The sequence below is a fragment of the Eulemur rufifrons genome, chromosome 6 (genome assembly GCF_041146395.1).
Source record: "Eulemur rufifrons isolate Redbay chromosome 6, OSU_ERuf_1, whole genome shotgun sequence".
Lineage (NCBI taxonomy): Eukaryota > Metazoa > Chordata > Mammalia > Primates > Lemuridae > Eulemur > Eulemur rufifrons.
Genome location: NC_090988.1, coordinates 104,094,477 through 104,114,390, shown reverse-complemented (window position 1 = coordinate 104,114,390; position 19,914 = coordinate 104,094,477). Strand labels below are relative to the sequence as shown.

The 19,914-nt window shown below is 64.6% G+C and overlaps 1 protein-coding gene across 1 annotated transcript in view; it reads right to left on the bottom strand.

Moving 5' to 3' along the window:
* Nucleotides 1-1,631: 1,631 nt before the first annotated feature.
* LOC138385049 (mucin-6) overlaps nucleotides 1,632-19,914 on the bottom strand; it is a 33,145-nt gene continuing 14,862 nt past the window's right edge. Inside the window, exons 31-55 of the mRNA XM_069470676.1 lie at nucleotides 17,626-19,397; nucleotides 17,303-17,530; nucleotides 17,087-17,218; nucleotides 16,788-17,026; nucleotides 16,464-16,622; nucleotides 12,996-15,562; nucleotides 9,606-10,163; nucleotides 9,149-9,348; nucleotides 8,540-8,714; nucleotides 7,920-8,170; nucleotides 7,627-7,810; nucleotides 7,060-7,267; nucleotides 6,504-6,682; nucleotides 6,070-6,157; nucleotides 5,282-5,385; nucleotides 5,150-5,181; nucleotides 4,649-4,820; nucleotides 4,342-4,443; nucleotides 4,065-4,102; nucleotides 3,422-3,544; nucleotides 3,247-3,345; nucleotides 2,956-3,075; nucleotides 2,729-2,784; nucleotides 2,528-2,680; nucleotides 1,632-2,207 (exon numbers count right to left, since the gene is read on the bottom strand). Of these exons, the coding sequence (XP_069326777.1) occupies nucleotides 1,943-2,207; nucleotides 2,528-2,680; nucleotides 2,729-2,784; nucleotides 2,956-3,075; nucleotides 3,247-3,345; nucleotides 3,422-3,544; nucleotides 4,065-4,102; nucleotides 4,342-4,443; nucleotides 4,649-4,820; nucleotides 5,150-5,181; nucleotides 5,282-5,385; nucleotides 6,070-6,157; nucleotides 6,504-6,682; nucleotides 7,060-7,267; nucleotides 7,627-7,810; nucleotides 7,920-8,170; nucleotides 8,540-8,714; nucleotides 9,149-9,348; nucleotides 9,606-10,163; nucleotides 12,996-15,562; nucleotides 16,464-16,622; nucleotides 16,788-17,026; nucleotides 17,087-17,218; nucleotides 17,303-17,530; nucleotides 17,626-19,397 (8,204 nt within the window). The 3' untranslated portion in view covers nucleotides 1,632-1,942. The remainder of the gene's footprint in view (nucleotides 2,208-2,527; nucleotides 2,681-2,728; nucleotides 2,785-2,955; nucleotides 3,076-3,246; nucleotides 3,346-3,421; nucleotides 3,545-4,064; nucleotides 4,103-4,341; nucleotides 4,444-4,648; nucleotides 4,821-5,149; nucleotides 5,182-5,281; nucleotides 5,386-6,069; nucleotides 6,158-6,503; nucleotides 6,683-7,059; nucleotides 7,268-7,626; nucleotides 7,811-7,919; nucleotides 8,171-8,539; nucleotides 8,715-9,148; nucleotides 9,349-9,605; nucleotides 10,164-12,995; nucleotides 15,563-16,463; nucleotides 16,623-16,787; nucleotides 17,027-17,086; nucleotides 17,219-17,302; nucleotides 17,531-17,625; nucleotides 19,398-19,914) is intronic.

Here is a 19,914-nt window from a genome sequence, read left to right as displayed (position 1 = left end):
TATGGGGGTGGGGGTGGGGGTGGCAGTCACAGGGAAGACCCTGCCCAGCCCTGCAGAGAGACCCTGTGCCCACTGGGTCTCACTGGCCTCCGAGAACCTGCAGAGTCCACGCGCACAGGAGTCCACGCACACAAGTCCACACACACACGGCCACGCGCACACGAGTCCACACACACACAAGTCCACGTGCACACGAGTCCACGAACATGAGTCCACGCACACGAGTCCACGCACACACAAGTCCACGTGCACACGGCCACCTGCACACCCAGCTCGCTGCAGGGCCAGGAAGAGTCCAGAAGCTCCGTGGGCTCCTCACCAGGTGCAGCCCTCCTGCGCCAGACGCCCTCACCTGGGCGAGGTGCTGGGTTCCCACCCTGACGCCCGCCCTCCCCCCTCACCCACTCACTCACCCACTCACTCACCCACTCACTCACCCACTCATCCACTCACTCACTCACCCACTCACTCACCCACTCATCCACTCACTCAATCACCCACTCACTCACCCACTCATCCACTCACTCACTCACCCACTCATCCACTCACTCACTCACCCACTCATCCACTCACCCACTCACTCACCCACTCACTCACTCACCCACTCATCCACTCACTCACTCACCCACTCATCCACTCACCCACTCACTCACCCACTCACTCACCCACTCACTCACCCACTCATCCACTCACTCACTCACCCACTCACTCACTCACCCACTCACTCACCCACTCACTCACCCACTCATCCACTCACTCACTCACCCACTCATCCACTCACCCACTCATCCACTCACTCACTCACCCACTCACTCACCCACTCATCCACTCACTCACTCACCCACTCACTCACCCACTCATCCACTCACTCACTCACCCACTCATCCACTCACTCACTCACCCACTCATCCACTCACCCACTCACTCACCCACTCACTCACCCACTCACTCACTCACCCACTCATCCACTCACTCACTCACCCACTCATCCACTCACCCACTCACTCACCCACTCACTCACCCACTCATCCACTCACTCACTCACCCACTCACTCACTCACCCACTCACTCACCCACTCATCCACTCACCCACTCACTCACCCACTCACTTACCCACTCACTCACCCACTCACTCACTCATCCACTCACTCACTCATCCACTCACTCACCCCCTCATCCACTCACCCACCCACTCACTCATCCACTCACTCATCCACTCACTCACTCATTCATCTACTCATTCACTCATCCACTCACTCATCCACTCACTCATTCACTCACTCACTCATTCACTCACTCATTCACTTATCCACTCACTCATTCACTCATTCACTCACTCATCCACTCACTGAGCTCTGACCAGACGCCCCCTTGACTTGAGACTGCCACCAAGTCCTCAAAGGCCCCTGCAGGATCATGGTCACTTCCTGGGGACCCAAGATCAGGCCTGTGCTCCTCTCTGAGCTGACGGACGCCCTCCCACCACGTAGACGGAGGCAGCAGGTCCCCTGGTGGTCCTCGGGGCAGGGTCTGCCACCACCCTGTTCCTGGACTTCATGGACAAGCTCAAAGATGCACAGAGTCCAGGAATTGCAAAATGCTTAACGTATATTTATGGGACAGCTCGGCCATTTCCTGCGGAGGGGACACAGCCCAGGGCCGAGGTCGTGTGAGGCTCTACCTCCTGGTAGCCTCCGTGCAGCCGGTGGCCCTGTCACTGACAGTCATTCGTGAGACCCTCACGTGGTGCTTAAGTCCCGACACAGCAGGCTGGACCCGTGGCCAGAGGAGCCCCCAGCGGTTCCAGGTTCTGCCTGAGCAGGGTCCGCAGACAGGAGGGGCCGCCCAGCGATCGCCGTGGGGGACTGTGTTCCAGACTCGTCACCAGACAAGGGCCTTAGGAGCCAAGACCAAGGCCGCGGAGGACGTCATCTCTGGCGGGTCAGTGGTCCCCTGCTCGCCGGCTCCGGCCGCCCGTCTCCTGGCTGTGTTCCTCCTCGCTGCCCTCGGGCTCCAGCTCCCCCGCGTGGCTAGTGTCACCGGGCGAGGGGCAGCGCTGGCCCACGCAGCCACACTCCTCCACCACGGTGTAGCGGAAGGCCCGGCGGGATCCGTCGGCGCAGTGCAGGGTCACGTTCCGCAGCGACGTGCGCAGCTCCTGGCAGCACCTGCAGCTGTGCCGCAGCGCGCTGGCCTCCAGGGAGTACCTGCGGGCGGGGCCGTCAGTGCTGACGCCACGCGGTGGCCACGGTTGTGTCCCCACCCCCTCTGCCGGACGCCAGCGTGTGACGCCGGCTCCCGTGTGCGAGGTGCGAGGACTCCCCTCCGGGGCTGCAGCGAGTAGCCGAGGGGAGAGCCCGGAAATCCGGACCCGCGCTCAGCCCTGCCCAGACCTGTCCTGGGCCTCAGACCGTCCTGGGCCCCTTCCTGCCCCCAGGGCTCTGCCCTCATCTGCCCCCCGGCCCTGCGCCCCGGCCGCCTGCACCCGCTACAACCACGCGTCCGCCGGGTGGGGGGCCTCACGCACAGGGAGCCGGTGTCCCCGCAGTCGCCCTGGCAGTAGGCCAGGCGCACGGGCTCCGCGGAGCTGCAGTCCCGCTGCCGGATGAGCTGCTGCTTGTGGTGCACGGCGCAGGTCGACCCTGGGGAGGGGCATGGCGGGCAGGGATTAGGCGGCTCCCTGGACCTCGGCGGGCGGGTCAGGCCCCCTCCCGGCAGACACGGGCACTTACTGGGCTGGGGACAGAAGCGGCAGCAGCCGTCCTCGCCCAGCTGGGCCTGGTCCTGTGCCGGAAAGTGCCGGTCAGTGCAGGGCGGGGTGGGGGGACGCGCAGCAGCCCCAGCGGGAACAGGTGGGAGCCGCAGCCCCCACACGGGAGGTGACACCCCTGCTGGTGCTGCTGGGCTGGCCCCGTTGGGGACACACCCCGGCTGTGCCCGGGGCGCAGAACTCACCAGAGCACAGCTGAGTGGGGGACACGCCTTCCGTGTGGTCACCACCACCAGCCCATCCTGGCTCCTCTCACACTCGTGGGTCACGCAGTGGTTCCCAGGGTCCGACCAGGTCTCCCCAGGCTGTGAGGGAGCCGGGCCGTGAGTCCCCCGCGAACCTCCCTCCCTCCGTCTGTCCGTCCGCCCCAGCCCCGCGGTGCAGCTTCCCCAGAGCCCGGGGCGGGACCCGCCTGCTCAGAGCCCCAGCACCAGGCTGTGCCCGACGCTGCCCAGCCGGTGGCAGCCGCGACTCACATAGAAGAGGTGGGCGGGGCTGCCGCTGCTGTTGGCGACGCAGGCCACCTGCACGCAGGCGCCACAGCACTGCCCGCTCCGGGCCTGGTACTCGAAGCCCTGAGGGAGGGGAGGATGTGCAGCCTGAGCCCTGGTTGGCTGCGGGGCGGGGGCGGGGCAGGCAGTGGGTGCTCACCGTGGGGCAGTGGGTGTCGCAGATCTGGGTCTCACAGGTGACCACAGGTGTGTCTGCCTGGCGGCCACCGGCCACCTCACACCTGCAGGTTTCGCACAGGGTGGAGGAGACCACTGCACCGGGCTGGGGAGAGTGGGGGGCCAGGCGTTCGTGAGCCTGGCTGGGCGTGGAGGGGGGTCTGCCTCCTGTCCCCTCCAGGCCCCGTTCCTGCCAGGCTGACCCGCTCCCCTGGGGGGTCCCTGGCGGAAACTCCTGGCCCAGAGACCACAGCCCAGGGGCCCCGTGCTGAGGGCCAAGTGCACACTGCACCCCCAGCGAGATCACGCACTCCGGGCCCAGCTGGGGGCCTTGGCGCGTGCGGGATGGAGACGTGGTGTCCGGCCCGGCTGGCATGGTGGATGCTGAGGGGCGAGGGGCCCCGGGCCGGCCCTGGCACACAGGCGTCAGCCCTCCAGGGCTGTGGAGCCGGCCTCGGGCCTCGGCCACTCCAGTGTGCAGGCAGCACTCGCAGACTCTGTCCCCAGGGCCCAGCGGAGGAGGTGCCCGGCCACCCCCAAGTCTGCTCCGAGGGGCTGGCCGGGGAGCCAGGGCGGGCGGGAAGCTCAGCCCTGTGCTGTGGGGTCTGTGCCCAGCGGGCTCTCACCTGGTACAGAGTCCCGTTGACGCTGCAAACCGTCCAGCCTGCCCGGGAGAGACAAGCAGGCTGCGGCCAGCCCAGCAGAGACCCCCCCGACCCGCTCCTGCCACCTCCGGCGCCTGACGCCCAGCGCTGGGGTCCCAGGCCCCGCCCTGCCCAGGGCGCAGCCGCAGCCCAGCGGTGGGTGAGCTGCGGCGTTGCCTGGTTGAGCCCCGAAAGTTCGCAGCCTGGGTCCCCAGCCTGCCGCGCCCGACAAAGCAGGTGCCGGGCCGGCGACACTCACTGCAGTTCTGCGTTGGGCAGCAGGTCCCCTCCTCGTAGGTCAGGGTCGGGTGGGAGCCCTGGGGACACTCCGTGGGCCTGGGGCAGTGGCTGGCGTTGCAGGCTGTGGGCGGGAGGGGGGGTTGGGAGTCTGTGCCCCAGCCTGGCCCCGGGGCTCCCCGGAGTGCTGGCCAGCATGGGGCTGCGGAAGGTGGAAGGTTCCGGGCCAGCCTGGGCGGAGGGCCCCTCCCCCACACCGGCTCCAGGGACACCAGACAAGGCTGCGGGGTGTGGGGATGGGCCCTGTCCCCACCCAGCGAGCACCTTACCGCAGCGGTACTGAGGGCAGCACTGGCCGGCCCGAGCGGCCACCGGCACAGGCACCAGGCCGGGCAGGGGGCAGGCGGGGGGCAGCGGGCAGGGCTTTGTCCGGCAGGTCACAGTCCAAGCGGTCCCCTCGCAGCTGCACTCTTGGCAGTCGACGGTGACTGTCTGGCCCGGCTGCGAGCAGAGGACCCGGCACCTTCAGAAAGGCGTCCCGCGTCCCAGCAGGGCAGAGGGTCCGGGGCGGGGCAGGGTAGGCCTCAGGGTCAGCCCAGGCAGCCACCCCGGGGCGTCATCCCAAGGCAGGCTGGGCGCCCGGGACAGAAGCCTCCGGAGTCGCATGGGGCCTCCTGCGACCCCTCCTTCCCCGAGCCCGACACCCCGAGGAGGCCCCGCCCCCGCCCCACACGGGCCCCTTCTGGGGTCTTCGTGTCAGAGCCTCTCTCCTCAGGCTCCTGGGCCCTGGGGACGGGGACGGGCCGGGGCCGGGCTGGGCCTGCGCTCACCTCCATGGGCTCTCCGCGGGGCCCCAGGCACCCTGGGGGGGGAGAGGGACAGAGGTCAGCGCTGGGAGGACACTCGGGGACTGGGGCAGGCTGGGTCTGCCACGCCGCGCAGCCCACGCCCAGTCCACATACGGGGGCAGCCGGCGGGCACGCAGGCCTGGGTGCTGGCGCTGAAGAGCGTCATGCCTTGGGGACAGAAGCAGCCTTCCGTGATGGCCCCGACGTCCTGCAGGACCCTGCGGGGAGCAGAGGGTTGGCTGAGCCCCTGCCCCAGGGCGGGGCGGGGGGGGGGGGCGGGGCGGGGAGGGGGGCACGTACGCGGGGAGGGGGGCACGTACGCGGGGAGGGGGCACGTACGCGGGGAGGGGGCACGTACGCGGGGAGGGGGGCACGTACGCGGGCCGGGGGGGCGGGGCGGGGGAGGGGGGCACGTACGCGGGGAGGGGGCACGTACGCGGGGAGGGGGCACGTACGCGGGGAGGGGGGCACGTACGCGGGGAGGGGGCACGTACGCGGGGAGGGGGCACGTACGCGGGGAGGGGGCACGTACGCGGGGAGGGGGCACGTACGCGGGGAGGGGGCACGTACGCGGGGAGGGGGGCACGTACGCGGGGAGGGGGCACGTACGCGGGGAGGGGGGCACGTACGCGGGGAGGGGGGCACGTACGCGGGGAGGGGGGCACGTACGCGGGGAGGGGGCACGTACGCGGGGAGGGGGCACGTACGCGGGGAGGGGGGCACGTACGCGGGGAGGGGGCACGTACGCGGGGAGGGGGGCACGTACGCGGGGAGGGGGGCACGTACGCGGGGAGGGGGGCACGTACGCGGGGAGGGGGCACGTACGTGGGGAGGGGGCACGTACGCGGGGAGGGGGGCACGTACGCGGGGAGGGGGCACGTACGCGGGGAGGGGGCACGTACGCGGGGCTGGCGCTGTTGTTCCCGTAGCAGTAGGTGGGGTCGGCCGGGCCACAGGGCTGGTACACCTTGCCGGCCGGGCAGGCGAGCGCTGCAGGGACAGGGGCCACGCCTGAGGGGGCTCCGCCAGGAGCAGCTCGGGCCTGGGAGCACTGGCGCCCACTCAGGAGCTGCCGCGGCCACTGCGGTCCCACTGGGGACCCCTCAGGCTCCACGGCTGCCTGACCCGACCACCGCACCCCACACCCCAGGCCGTGGGTGCCCCGACTTTCTCTCGGGGGAACCGAGTGTGCTCTGCCCTGGGGTCGGCCCTCCTCCCCCTCCAGGAAGCCCACCCTGACCACCCAACCCCACGCTGACCGTCTGCCCAGCGTGCCTGTCCCCTCACAGCTGGCATGACCTGAGGGTGGTGGCGGCCACCGGGCCAGGGCACTCACGGCACGTGTGGTTGGTCCGGCCCCTCCAGTCGATGCACACGCCGTAGGTGGCGCACAGCGACGCGTACAGCTCCAGGCCAGAGCACACCACCTCCGGCTCGGTCGCGTGGCACTGGTCGAAGACGCAGCCCTCGTAGAACGGCCACGGGGGGATCGCGGCGTGGCACAGCTCGAAGACCCTGTGCAGGGGAGGACGGGGCGGTGGGCGCAGCCCCTGCCAGGCCCTCCCTGGCCTCAGCCCCTCCGCCCTGGGGGCCTCCAGGTGGTGCAGTGGGCGCGACGCCCCCTTGGGGGGCCCCACGGGCAGCGGGCTCTGGGCCTCTCAGGAGGACAGGGAGCGTCCACAGGGCCTGTGAGCACGGGGGGGGGGGCCCGGCAGCCCCCGACGTCCTGCACACCTGTGCTGCTGGCGCAGTGACTGGCGCCCCCACCGACAGGCGCGAGACTGGGGGACCGAGCACCCACCGGGCGCCCAGGGACGGCCCCTGAAGACCCGCTTCTTCCCACCAGCCCTTGGAAGGGGGGGTCGGTGGGGCCACCCCTCGCTCCGTCTCACTTGCTCAGAATGAGCTGGCAGAGTGGGGACGGCGGGCACGTGGCAGACGGGGGTGGGGGCCCCACGGTGGTGGGTGCCCGGCGGGGCCCGTGGCAGGACGGCTGGTCAGGGTTGGTCACGTTCCAGAGGCCGGACATCTTGGAGCAGGAGGTGGCCACGGCGCCCCCGGGCAGGCGGCAATCGTCCTTCTGGTCATTGGTGCAGGTGCCTGGCCAGACGCAGCACGGGTCAGGCCGTGGACAGCAGGGCCGGCTCCCCCCGGGGTCCACGTCCCCGCACTGGGGGATGGCCCTGGCGCCCCAGGGTCACCCTCCACCTGCACGGACGCCCCACCGCGAGTGCCGGCGGGGACTGGGCTCCTCAGGCCCCACGGCTGCCTGACCCGACCGCGCTCCCCGGCACCCCAGGCCGTGGGTGCCCCGACTTTCTCTCACGGGCACCGAGCGCGCTCTGCCCTGGGGTCGGCCCTCCTCCCCTGCGGGAAGCCCACCCCGACCTCACAGACGAGAACAGTGTCCCGGGCCAGACTCGTGCACGGCGCTGCCCGGGGGCAGCCCGGGGTCTCACCGCACTGGCCCTCGGTGTTGTTGGCGAACTTGCTGAACGGCACCTCCACCGAGAAGATGAGGCCGCTGAACATGACCTGGACGCCGATCGCGGGGATGGTCACGTACATCTTGATGCCGACTCGCGAGACCTCGATGCCGTTCTTCCGGAAGCCGGGGCTCACCACCTCGTCGTCAAAGATGACCTGGGTGCGGCACGGCGGCGGGAAGACGGGGCCGGGCGCTGTCAGTGCCGCCAGGGCCCCCAGGGCGGCCGCGCCCTGCCCCGCCAGGCACACGCGGGGACGTCCTCACCTCGTTGGTCATCACCCCGCCGACGGGCCTGCGGGTCAGCACCACGCGGTCCCGCCCGTGCTCGACGATGATGGACTTGGGGCAGGAGAGCCCGTCCTCCGCGCCGCAGAAGTAGTTGTCGATGAGCACGCGGAAGTGGCCGTACACGGGCACGATCTGCTGCACCAGCACATACGTGCAGTTGTCCAGGAACGTGTAGTAGGTGCCGTCGAAGGTGATGTAGTGAGGGTCTCCCCAGCCGCTGCACACACCTGCCGGGCGCCAAGGCGGCCTTATGGGGCTTTGCGGCCTCCCCCGCCACGGCCCCCCACCCCCGTCTTGCCACACAGGGAGCACGTGAGACCCCCACGGCATCGGAACACACCCCTCTGTCTGATAGGTTCCCGGCAGGGCCTGAGGGGGACAGGGACAGCCCCCTCCCCCGTCTCCCGCCTGGCAGGCCCGGTGCTCTGGGGGCTCGGGCGGGGCTCCCCTCGGCACCCTGGGGGTCCTGCCACCCTGGAGCCCCACCTGCTCCTGCCTTGATGCTGGAAGTCCTGCCTGGCGTCCACCCAATTCCACCCCGCTTTGGCCGAGCCCCTCTTCTGCCCCGGTCCCCGCTTCACCGGCCCCCAGCTCACACTGGCACTGGTAGTGCTGGCAGCAGCCGTCCTGGTCGGCCACCTTCAGGGCCGGGTAGCCGTTGGCGCAGGTGGGCTTCTCCACACTCGGGCACGGGCGTGGGTGCAGGGAGATGACGTTGCCGCCCTCGCAGGTGGCCTGGGAGCAGTTGGGCATAGCCCAGGTCTCCCCTTTCTGCAAAGCACAGGCAGCGGCAGGGTCTGAGCCCTCCCCAGCCTCTGGGGTCCCCTCGAGGGGACGAGGGAGGACGAGGGACCACGGCTGTGCTGCCGGGACCCCCATTCGAGCCCCCGGTCTCCTGGCCACCCCACCCCCGCCACCTGCCAACGTCCAGCCCGGAGCTGGCTGGGGGTCTCGGGTGGGAGCCGCATCCCCCTGGATGCCCAGCCAGGACTCAGCACCCCTGCCCGGGCACCCGGCCTGGCTCCCTGCCAGGCAGGCCCGTCCGGAAGGCCCAGGACGAGATGCCCCAGGCTGGCACACGGCCATCTCTGGGTCGGTGGGGCCAGTGACCGTCACGAGACCTTCAGGTGCAAGCCCAGTTGCAAAGACACTTGAGGTCCCACAGGAGCCCCCGAGTGTCCGGAGGGGCCGGAAGTGGGCGTTACCTTTCGTGGGGGAACCGCATGTGGGCAACCCTCTGCAGGGACGGGCTCAGAGGTGGCGGTGGAAGGGGATGTCACCGGGGACAGGGGCGGCGCGGTGGAGGGACAGGCACTGTCAACCCCTCTGACCACCTGGCAGTCCCGGTTGCACAGAGCGTAATAGCAGTGGCCCGCAAGGTCGGCCTGGCGGTAAATGACAGACCCTGCGGGAGGAAGGGACGCCATGGCCGTGAGCTCAGAGAGAGCGCCGCCCTCGGCGAGCCGGTGGTCCCGTGGCCAGGGACCCCTCCCACCCATGTAAACGGGAAATCACTGGACAGAAGGACTGCGGCCGCTGAGCACGGACCGTCAGCCTGTGCCGCGAGCAGGCAGAGACCTCAAGCCCATGACACGGTGGCTGCCCACGAAGGGAGAGCCGCGGCCGGGGCGCGGGGACCAGCCCTGCAGGGGACACACACACCTGCCGGATACAGCCGGTCGCCGACGCTGCAGAAGCAGGTTGGGCTGGAGGGCGCCACAGAGCTGGACACGGCAGAGCTGGACAGGACAGCAGGTGACGTCTCGGCAGGGGGAGTCGTGCGGGGGGTCACGGGGCTCAGGGCGCAGCCGTCAGGGGTCCGGCAGCACAGCACGCGCACCCGGTAGTTGAGGCACGTCTGCGCCCCCGCCTGGTCCCGGTTCCTGCACACCAGCCCCACGTCGCGGCTGCACCGCACCGCCTGGCCCAGCGCCTCCAGGCCCACGTCGGGGTGGTTCTCTGCGCGGCACTCGAGCCCGCTGATGTCCCCGGGCCGGTGGCAGATGCTCTCCCCTCTGCTGATGATGTGGTCGTAGGTTTCGACGTCTCCACCGTCGGGCCCGGGGGCCGGATAGTCCACGTCGAACCACTTGGTCCACGCGCACCTGGGCTGGCAGTCCCTGGGCTGGGAGGGGAGGACGGTTGTCCAGGGAGTAGGGACATGGACTGTGCTAGTCAAAGGAGCAGAGGTTGTGCTGGTGGTGGGGACAGGGCTGGGAGGAGTTATAGAACCAGAGGTGCCACTAGGTATGGGACCAGAGGTGCCACTGGGTATGGGACCAGAGGTGCCACTGGGTATGGGACCAGAGGTTGTGCTGGCTATAGGACCAGAAGTGCTACTGGGTATGGGAGCAGAGGTTGCCCTGGTTATAGGACCAGAGGTTGTGCTGGCTATAGGACCAGAGGAGCCACTGGGTATGGGAGCAGAGGTTGCCCTGGTTATAGGACCAGAGGATGTGCTGGCTATAGGACCAGAAGTGCTACGGGGTATGGGACCAGAGGTTGCCCTGGTTATAGGACCAGAGGTTGTGCTGGCTATAGGACCAGAGGTGCCACTGGGTATGGGAACTGAGGTTGTGCTGGCTATAGGACCAGAGGAGCCACTGGGTATGGGACCAGAGGTTGCCCTGGTTATAGGACCAGAGGATGTGCTGGCTATAGGACCAGAGGTGCCACTGGGTATGGGACCTGAGGTTGCCCTGGTTATAGGACCAGAGGTTGTGCTGACTATGGGACCAGAAGTGCTACTGGGTCTGGGACCAGAGGTTGCCCTGGTTATAGGTCCAGAGGTTGTGCTGGCTATAGGACCAGAAGTGCTACTGGGTATGGGACCTGAGTTTGCCCTGGTTATAGGACCAGAGATGGTGCTGGCTATAGGACCAGAAGTGCTACTGGGTATGGGACCAGAGGTTACCCTGGTTATAGGTCCAGAGGCTGTGCTGGCTATAGGACCAGAAGTGCTACTGGGTATGGGACCTGAGGTTGCCCTGGTTATAGGAGCAGAGGATGTGCTGGCTATGGGACCAGAGGTGCCACTGGGTATGGGACCTGAGGTTGCCCTGGTTATAGGAGCAGAGGTTGTGCTGGCTATGGGACCAGAGGTGCCACTGGATATGGGACCAGAGGTTGCCCTGGTTATAGGAGCAGAGGTTGTGCTGGCTATTGGACCAGAGGTGCCACTGGGTATGGGACCAGAGGTTGCCCTGGTTATAGGACCAGAGGATGTCCTGGCTATAGGACCAGAGGTGCCACTGGGTATGGGACCAGAGGTTGCCCTGGTTATAGGACCAGAGGATGTGCTGGCTATAGGACCAGAGGTGCCACTGGGTATGGGACCTGAGGTTGCCCTGGTTATAGGACTAGAGGATGTGCTGGCTATAGGACCAGAGGTGCCACTGGGTATCGGACCTGAGGTTGCCCTGGTTATAGGACCAGAGGTTGTGCTGGCTATAGGACCAGAGGAGCCACTGGGTATGGGACCTGAGGTTGCCCTGGTTATAGGACCAGAGGTTGTGCTGGCTATAGGACCAGAGGAGCCACTGGGTATGGGACCTGAGGTTGCCCTGGTTATAGGACCAGAGGTTGTGCTGGCTATAGGACCAGAGGTGCCACTGGGTATGGGACCAGAGGTTGCCCTGGTTATAGGACCAGAGGATGTGCTGGCTATAGGACCAGAGGTGCCACTGGGTATGGGACCTGAGGTTGCCCTGGTTATAGGACTAGAGGATGTGCTGGCTATAGGACCAGAGGTGCCACTGGGTATCGGACCTGAGGTTGCCCTGGTTATAGGACCAGAGGTTGTGCTGGCTATAGGACCAGAGGAGCCACTGGGTATGGGACCTGAGGTTGCCCTGGTTATAGGACCAGAGGTTGTGCTGGCTATAGGACCAGAGGTGCCACTGGGTATGGGACCAGAGGTTGCCCTGGTTATAGGACCAGAGGAGCCACTGGGTATGGGACCTGAGGTTGCCCTGGTTATAGGACCAGAGGTTGTGCTGGCTATAGGACCAGAGGTGCCACTGGGTATCAGACCTGAGGTTGCCCTGGTTATAGGACGAGAGATGGTGCTGGCTATAGGACCAGAAGTGCCACTGGGTATGGGACCCGAGGTTGTGCTGGCTATAGGACCAGAGGGGACACTGGGTATGGGACCCGAGGTTGCCCTGGTTATAGGACGAGAGATGGTGCTGGCTATAGGACCAGAAGTGCTACTGGGTATGGGACCAGAGGTTGCCCTGGTTATAGGACCAGAGGATGTGCTGGCTGGAGGACCAGAGGTGGCACTGGCAATGGGACCAGAGGTTGTACTGCCTGTAGGCCCAGAGGTGGCACTGGGTATGGGAACAGAGGTTACCTTGGTTATAAGACCAGAGGTTGTGCTGGTTATAGGACCAGAGGTGCCACTGGGTATGGGACCAGAGGTTGTCTTGGTTATAGGACCAGAGATGGTGCTGGCTATAGGACCAGAAGTGCTACTGGGTATGGGACCAGAGGTTGCCCTGGTTATAGGACCAGAGGTTGTGCTGGCTATAGGACCAGAGGGGACACTGGGTATGGGACCAGAGGTTGCCCTGGTTATAGGACTAGAGATGGTGCTGGCTATAGGACCAGAAGTGCTACTGGGTATGGGACCAGAGGTTGCCCTGGTTATAGGACCAGAGGTTGTGCTGGCTGGAGGACCAGAGGTGGCACTGGCAATGGGACCAGATGTTGTGCTGATTGTAGGACCATAGATGGTGCCGGTTTGTGGCGAGGAGGTTGTGCTGGCTGTAGGACGAGAGGTTGCCTTGGTTATAGGGCCAGAGGTTGCCTTGGTAATAGGACCAGAGATTGTGCTCGCTGCAAGACTGGAGGTGCTGCTGGTTTGTGGCGAGGACGTTGTGCTGGTTTTAGGACCCAAGGTAGTTTTCAATTTATGCCGAGATGTGGTGCTGGCCGTGGAAGCTGAGGTTGTCCTGGTTATAGGACCCGAGGTTGTGCTGGCTGTAGGACCAGAGGTGGCACTGGCAATGGGAGCAGAGGTTGTAGTGCTTGTAGGACCAGAGGTGGCACTGGCAATGGGACCAGAGGTGGTGCTGGTTTGTGGTGAGGAGGTTGTGCTGGTTATAGGACCCAAGGTAGTTTTCAGTTTATGCTGAGAGATGGTGCTGGCTGTGGAAGGTGAGGTTGTCCTGGTTATAAGACTTGAGCTTGTGCTGGCTGTAGGACCAGAGGTGGCACTGGCAATGGGACCAGAGGTTGTGCTGATTGTAGGACCAGAGATGGTGCTGGTTTGTGGCGAGGACGTTGTGCTGGCTGTAGGACGAGAGGTTGCCTTGGTTATAGGGCCAGAGGTTGCCTTGGTAATAGGACCAGAGATTGTGCTCGCTGTAAGACTGGAGGTGCTGCTGGTTTGCGGCGAGGACGTTGTGCTGGTTTTAGGACCCAAGGTAGTTTTCAATTTATGCCGAGATGTGGTGCTGGCCGTGGAAGCTGAGGTTGTCCTGGTTATAAGACCTGAGCTTGTGCTGGCTGTAGGACCAGAGGTGGCACTGGCAATGGGACCAGAGGTTGTTCTGGCTGTAGGACCAGAGATGGTGCCGGTTTGTAGTAAGGAGGTTGTGCTGGCTGTAGGACCAGAGGTTGCCCTGGTTATAGGTCCAGAGGATGTGCTGGCTGGAGGACCAGAGGTGGCACTGGGTATGGGACCGGTAGTTGTGCTGATTGTAGGACCATAGATGGTGCTGGTTTGTGGCGAGGAGGTTGTGCTGGCTGTAGGACCAGAGGTGGCACTGGCAATGGGACCAGAGGTTGTGCTGGCTGTAGGAGCAGTGGTGGCACTGGCAATCAGACTAGAGGTTGTTCTGGCTGTAGGACCAGAGGTGGTGCCGGTTTGTAGTAAGGAGGTTGTGCTGGCTGTAGGACCAGAGGTTGCCCTGGTTATAGGTCCTGAGATTGTGCTAGCTATAGGACCAGAGGTGCCACTGGATATGGGACCAGAGGTTGCCCTGGTTATAGGTCCAGAGGTTGTGCTGGCTATAGGACCAGAGGTGCTACTGGGTATGGGACCAGAAGTTGCCATGGTTATAGGACCAGAGGTTCTCCTGGCTATGGGACCCGAGGTTGCCCTGGTTATAGGACCAGAGATGGTGCTGGCTATAGGACCAGAAGTGCTACTGGGTATGGGACCAGAGGTTGCCCTGGTTATAGGACCAGAGGTTGTGCTGGCTATAGGACCAGAGGGGACACTGGGTATGGGACCAGAGGTTGCCCTGGTTATAGGACTAGAGATGGTGCTGGCTATAGGACCAGAAGTGCTACTGGGTATGGGACCAGAGGTTGCCCTGGTTATAGGACCAGAGGATGTGCTGGCTGGAGGACCAGAGGTGGCACTGGCAATGGGACCAGAGGTTGTACTGCCTGTAGGCCCAGAGGTAGCACTGGCAATGGGACCAGAGGTGGTGCTGGTTTGTGGTGAGGAGGTTGTGCTGGTTATAGGACCCAAGGTAGTTTTCAGTTTATGCTGAGAGATGGTGCTGGCTGTGGAAGGTGAGGTTGTCCTGGTTATAAGACTTGAGCTTGTGCTGGCTGTAGGACCAGAGGTGGCACTGGCAATGGGACCAGAGGTTGTGCTGATTGTAGGACCATAGATGGTGCCGGTTTGTGGCGAGGAGGTTGTGCTGGCTGTAGGACGAGAGGTTGCCTTGGTTATAGGGCCAGAGGTTGCCTTGGTAATAGGACCAGAGATTGTGCTCGCTGTAAGACTGGAGGTGCTGCTGGTTTGCGGCGAGGACGTTGTGCTGGTTTTAGGACCCAAGGTAGTTTTCAATTTATGCCGAGATGTGGTGCTGGCCGTGGAAGCTGAGGTTGTCCTAGTTATAGGACCCGAGGTTGCGCTGGCTGGAGGACCAGAGGTTGCCCTGGTTATAGGTCCAGAGGTTGTGCTGGCTATAGGACCAGAGGATGTGCTGGCTATAGGACCAGAAGTTGCTCTGGTTATAGGACCAGAGGATGTGCTGGCTGGAGGACCAGAGGATGTGCTGGCTGGAGGACCAGAGGTGGCACTGGCAATGGCACCAGATGTTGTGCTGATTGTAGGACCATAGATGCTGCTGGTTTGCGGCGAGGACGTTGTGCTGGTTTTAGGACCCAAGGTAGTTTTCAATTTATGCCGAGATGTGGTGCTGGCCGTGGAAGCTGAGGTTGTCCTGGTTATAAGACCTGAGCTTGTGCTGGCTGTAGGACCAGAGGTGGCACTGGCAATGGGACCAGAGGTTGTTCTGGCTGTAGGACCAGAGATGGTGCCGGTTTGTAGTAAGGAGGTTGTGCTGGCTGTAGGACCAGAGGTTGCCCTGGTTATAGGTCCAGAGGATGTGCTGGCTGGAGGACCAGAGGTGGCACTGGGTATGGGACCGGTAGTTGTGCTGATTGTAGGACCATAGATGGTGCTGGTTTGTGGCGAGGAGGTTGTGCTGGCTGTAGGACCAGAGGTGGCACTGGCAATGGGACCAGAGGTTGTGCTGGCTGTAGGAGCAGTGGTGGCACTGGCAATCAGACTAGAGGTTGTTCTGGCTGTAGGACCAGAGGTGGTGCTGGTTTGTAGTAAGGAGGTTGTGCTGGCTGTAGGACCAGAGGTTGCCCTGGTTATAGGTCCAGAGATTGTGTTAGCTATAGGACCAGAGGTGCCACTGGATATGGGACCAGAGGTTGCCCTGGTTATAGGTCCAGAGGTTGTGCTGGCTATAGGACCAGAGGTGCTACTGGGTATGGGACCAGAAGTTGCCATGGTTATAGGACCAGAGGTTCTCCTGGCTATGGGACCCGAGGTTGCCCTGGTTATAGGACCAGAGATGGTGCTGGCTATAGGACCAGAAGTGCTACTGGGTATGGGACCAGAGGTTGCCCTGGTTATAGGACCAGTGGTTGTGCTGGCTATAGGACCAGAGGAGCCACTGGGTATGGGACCAGAGGTTGCCCTGGTTATAGGACCAGAGATGGTGCTGGCTATAGGACCAGAAGTGCTACTGGGTCTGGGACCAGAGGTTGCCCTGGTTATAGGATGAGAGATGGTGCTCGCTATAGGACCAGAAGTGCTACTGGGTATGGGACCAGAGGTTGCCCTGGTTATAGGACCAGAGGTTGTGCTGGCTATAGGACCAGAAGTGCTACTGGGTCTGGGACCAGAGGTTGCTCTGGTTAGAGGACCAGAGATGGTGCTGGCTATAGGACCAGAAGTGCTACTGTGTATGGGACCAGAGGTTGCCCTGGTTATAGGACCAGAGATGGTGCTGGCTATAGGACCAGAAGTGCTACTGGGTCTGTGACCAGAGGTTGCCCTGGTTATAGGTCGAGAGATGGTGCTGGCTATAGGACCAGAAGTGCTACTGGTTATGGGACCGGAGGTTTCCCTGGTTAAAAGACCAGAGGATGTGCTGGCTATAGGACCAGAGGTGCCACTGGGTATGGGACCAGAGGTTGCCCTGGTTATAGGACCAGAGGTTGTGCTGGCTATAGGACCAGAGGAGCCACTGGGTATGGTACCAGAGGTTGCCCTGGTTATAGGACCAGAGGATGTGCTGGCTATGGGCCCAGAGGTGCCACTGGGTATGGGAACAGAGGTTGCCCTGGTTATAGGACCAGAGGATGTGCTGGCTATAGGACCAGAGGTGCCACTGGATATGGCACCAGAGGTTGCCCTGGCTATAGGACCAGAGGTGCCACTGGGTATGGGAACAGAGGTTACCTTGGTTATAGGACCAGAGGTTGTGCTGGTTATAGGACCAGAGGTGCCACTGGGTATGGGACCAGAGGTTGTCTTGGTTATAGGACTAGAGATGGTGCTGGCTATAGGACCAGAAGTGCTACTGGGTATGGGACCAGAGGTTGCCCTGGTTATAGGACCAGAGGTTGTGCTGGCTGGAGGACCAGAGGTGGCACTGGCAATGGGACCAGATGTTGTGCTGATTGTAGGACCATAGATGGTGCCGGTTTGTGGCGAGGAGGTTGTGCTGGCTGTAGGACGAGAGGTTGCCTTGGTTATAGGGCCAGAGGTTGCCTTGGTAATAGGACCAGAGATTGTGCTCGCTGCAAGACTGGAGGTGCTGCTGGTTTGTGGCGAGGACGTTGTGCTGGTTTTAGGACCCAAGGTAGTTTTCAATTTATGCCGAGATGTGGTGCTGGCCGTGGAAGCTGAGGTTGTCCTGGTTATAGGACCCGAGGTTGTGCTGGCTGTAGGACCAGAGGTGGCACTGGCAATGGGACCAGAGGTTGTAGTGCTTGTAGGACCAGAGGTAGCACTGGCAATGGGACCAGAGGTGGTGCTGGTTTGTGGTGAGGAGGTTGTGCTGGTTATAGGACCCAAGGTAGTTTTCAGTTTATGCTGAGAGATGGTGCTGGCTGTGGAAGGTGAGGTTGTCCTGGTTATAAGACTTGAGCTTGTGCTGGCTGTAGGACCAGAGGTGGCACTGGCAATGGGACCAGAGGTTGTGCTGGCTGTAGGAGCAGTGGTGGCACTGGCAATGGGACCAGAGGTTGTTCTGGCTGTAGGACCAGAGGTGATGCCGGTTTGTAGTAAAGAGGCTGTGCTGGCTGTAGGACCAGAGGTGACACTGGGTATGGGACCAGATGTTGTGCTGGTTATAGGACCAGAGGATGTGCTGGCTATGGGACCAGAGGTGCCACTGGGTATGGGACCAGAAGTTGCCCTGGTTATAGGACCAGAGGATGTGCTGGCTGTAGGACCAGCGGTGGCACTGGCAATGGGACCAGCGGTGGCACTGGCAATGGGACCAGAGGTGGCGCTGGCAATGGGACCAGAGGTGGTGCTGGTTTGTGGTGACAAGGTTGTGCTGGTTCTCTGCCCAGACAAGGTGCTGTCAGTCCGGCTGGTGACGCTCTCACTTAAGGTGCTGAGGACTGTGACAGGGACGGTGGTCCGGGCGCAGCCGTCAGGGGTCCGGCAGCACAGCACGCGCACCTGGTAGTTGAGGCACGTCTGCGCCCCCGCCTGGTCCCGGTTCCTGCACACCAGCCCCACGTCGCGGCTGCACCGCACCGCCTGGCCCAGCGCCTCCAGGCCCACGTCGGGGTGGTTCTCTGCGCGGCACTCGAGCCCGCTGATGTCCGCGGGCCGGTGGCAGATGCGCTCCCCTCTGCTGATGATGTGGTCGTAGGTTTCGACGTCTCCACCGTCGGGCCCGGGGGCCGGATAGTCCACGTCGAACCACTTGGTCCACGTGCACCTGGGCTGGCAGTCCCTGGGCTGGGGGGTGGTCACCGCGTGAGTGCTGTGCCCGGTCCTGGCCGGCGTGGCCACCGCTGCGGAGCTCACCGCCGTGTGCCGTGTCGGGGTCACGGGGACTGCTGTTGTCGCCGTGGCCTGCGTGTCGGTGCGGGTTTCGGGCGGCGTGGGCGGCGTGGTGGCCGCGGTCGCGGGCGCCGTGGTCCCCGGGCGGCAGGCGTCCTGCAGGCGGCAGCACTGGATGCGGATCTCGTAGTTGTAGCAGATGGGCGGCAGCTGGTTCCGGTTCAGGCAGAGCAGCCCCTCCTTGGCGTTGCAGGTCACGTCCTGGCCGAGCTCCGCCAGGGGCGTGTCGGGGAAGCCCTGCGCCCTGCACTCCACGCGCCTGGGCCTGTCGCAGAATTTGTATCCTTTTGCTCTCAAGTTCTGGAACGTGTCAAAATCTCCACCGTTCGGTTCGGGGCTAGGGTAGCTGCCGTCGATCCACGCGGTCCAGCTGCAGACCTCCCGTCGGCAGCCCTGGGTGGGCTCAGGGGAGGGCGGCTCGCCCGTGGCCCCTGAGGTCCCAGAGGGTGACACAGGGCGTGTCAAGGCTGTGGGCCCTGGCGTCAGGCTGGGGGTCAGCACGGCTGTGCTAGTGCCCGGGGCAGGTGTGGCGCTGACTGTGGTCCGTGCCGTGGCAGCCGTGGAGAGCGTGGCCGGGCCGGCTGTGCTGCCGGGGGCAGGGGAGCCCGAGGCCTGGGTCTCCGCGGTCCTGGACTGTGCCGTGGCCGTGGTCTGGGTGGGGCTGCGGGAGGTGGGACAGGCCAGGGGCGTGCAGCACAGGACCCTGATCTGGTAGTTGTCACAGAGCCCGGACGCCTGGTCCTTGTTGTGGCAGGTCAGCCCCAGCGCCGGGCTACAGTCCACCCGCTGCCCCAGCATGTACAGCGGCACCTCGGGGGCGTCCTCGGCCCGGCACTGCACCTCCCTGGGCGCGAGGCACACGCGGTACCCGTGGGCTCGGAGGTTCTCCAGCGTGTCGAAGTCACCGCTGTCGATGCCCTGTCCGGGACGGCTGACGTCCAGCCACGGCGACCACAGGCAGTCCTCCCCGCAGCCACGGCGGGGCGGCACAGAGGCTGAGGAAGGCGCCGTCCTGGGTGGGGTGCCCGCGGCTGTGGACTGGGCACTGCTCGGAGGGCCCGCGTGCGCCGTGCTCAGGCCGGGGCTGGGGGTCGGCCTTGAGCTCACGCCTGTGGGCAGAAGAGAGGTGCCAGGCTGAGCGTCAGGGCCCGTCCTCGGGCGGCTGCACCTGGCCCTGCCCCGTCCCACCCTGCCACCCCCATCGGTGGCCTGGGCCTGCCGGCCTGTCTCCACCCAGGCAGCTGCTCAGCGCCTGCCTGGCCCGGGCAAATTTGACAGACGGGCAAGTTGACCTTGCTTAGGGGAAGCGAACTCCCGGACCGTGCCCTGAGCAGAACCCACACGCCGGTGCCCCTGGGAGCCGGTGTGTCCCTGTCCGAGGAGCCCAGACGATGTCTCAGGGGCCCCGAGACATCTCCCCCAGACGTGGGTGGGGATGTGGGGGGCAGTGGAGGGTGAGCGCTCCCACCCCCCAAGGGCCGGTCTGGGGCTGCCACGGAGCCGGGCGCCCTCCCACTGCGGGGCCAGGTGGGGAGCTGGCAGGCCATCGCTGTGCCCGGCACCCCACTCCGGGCCTTCCCGACCTTCAAGGGCCGCCGGTGCCCAGAGCGGGGCGCAAGCCCGGCG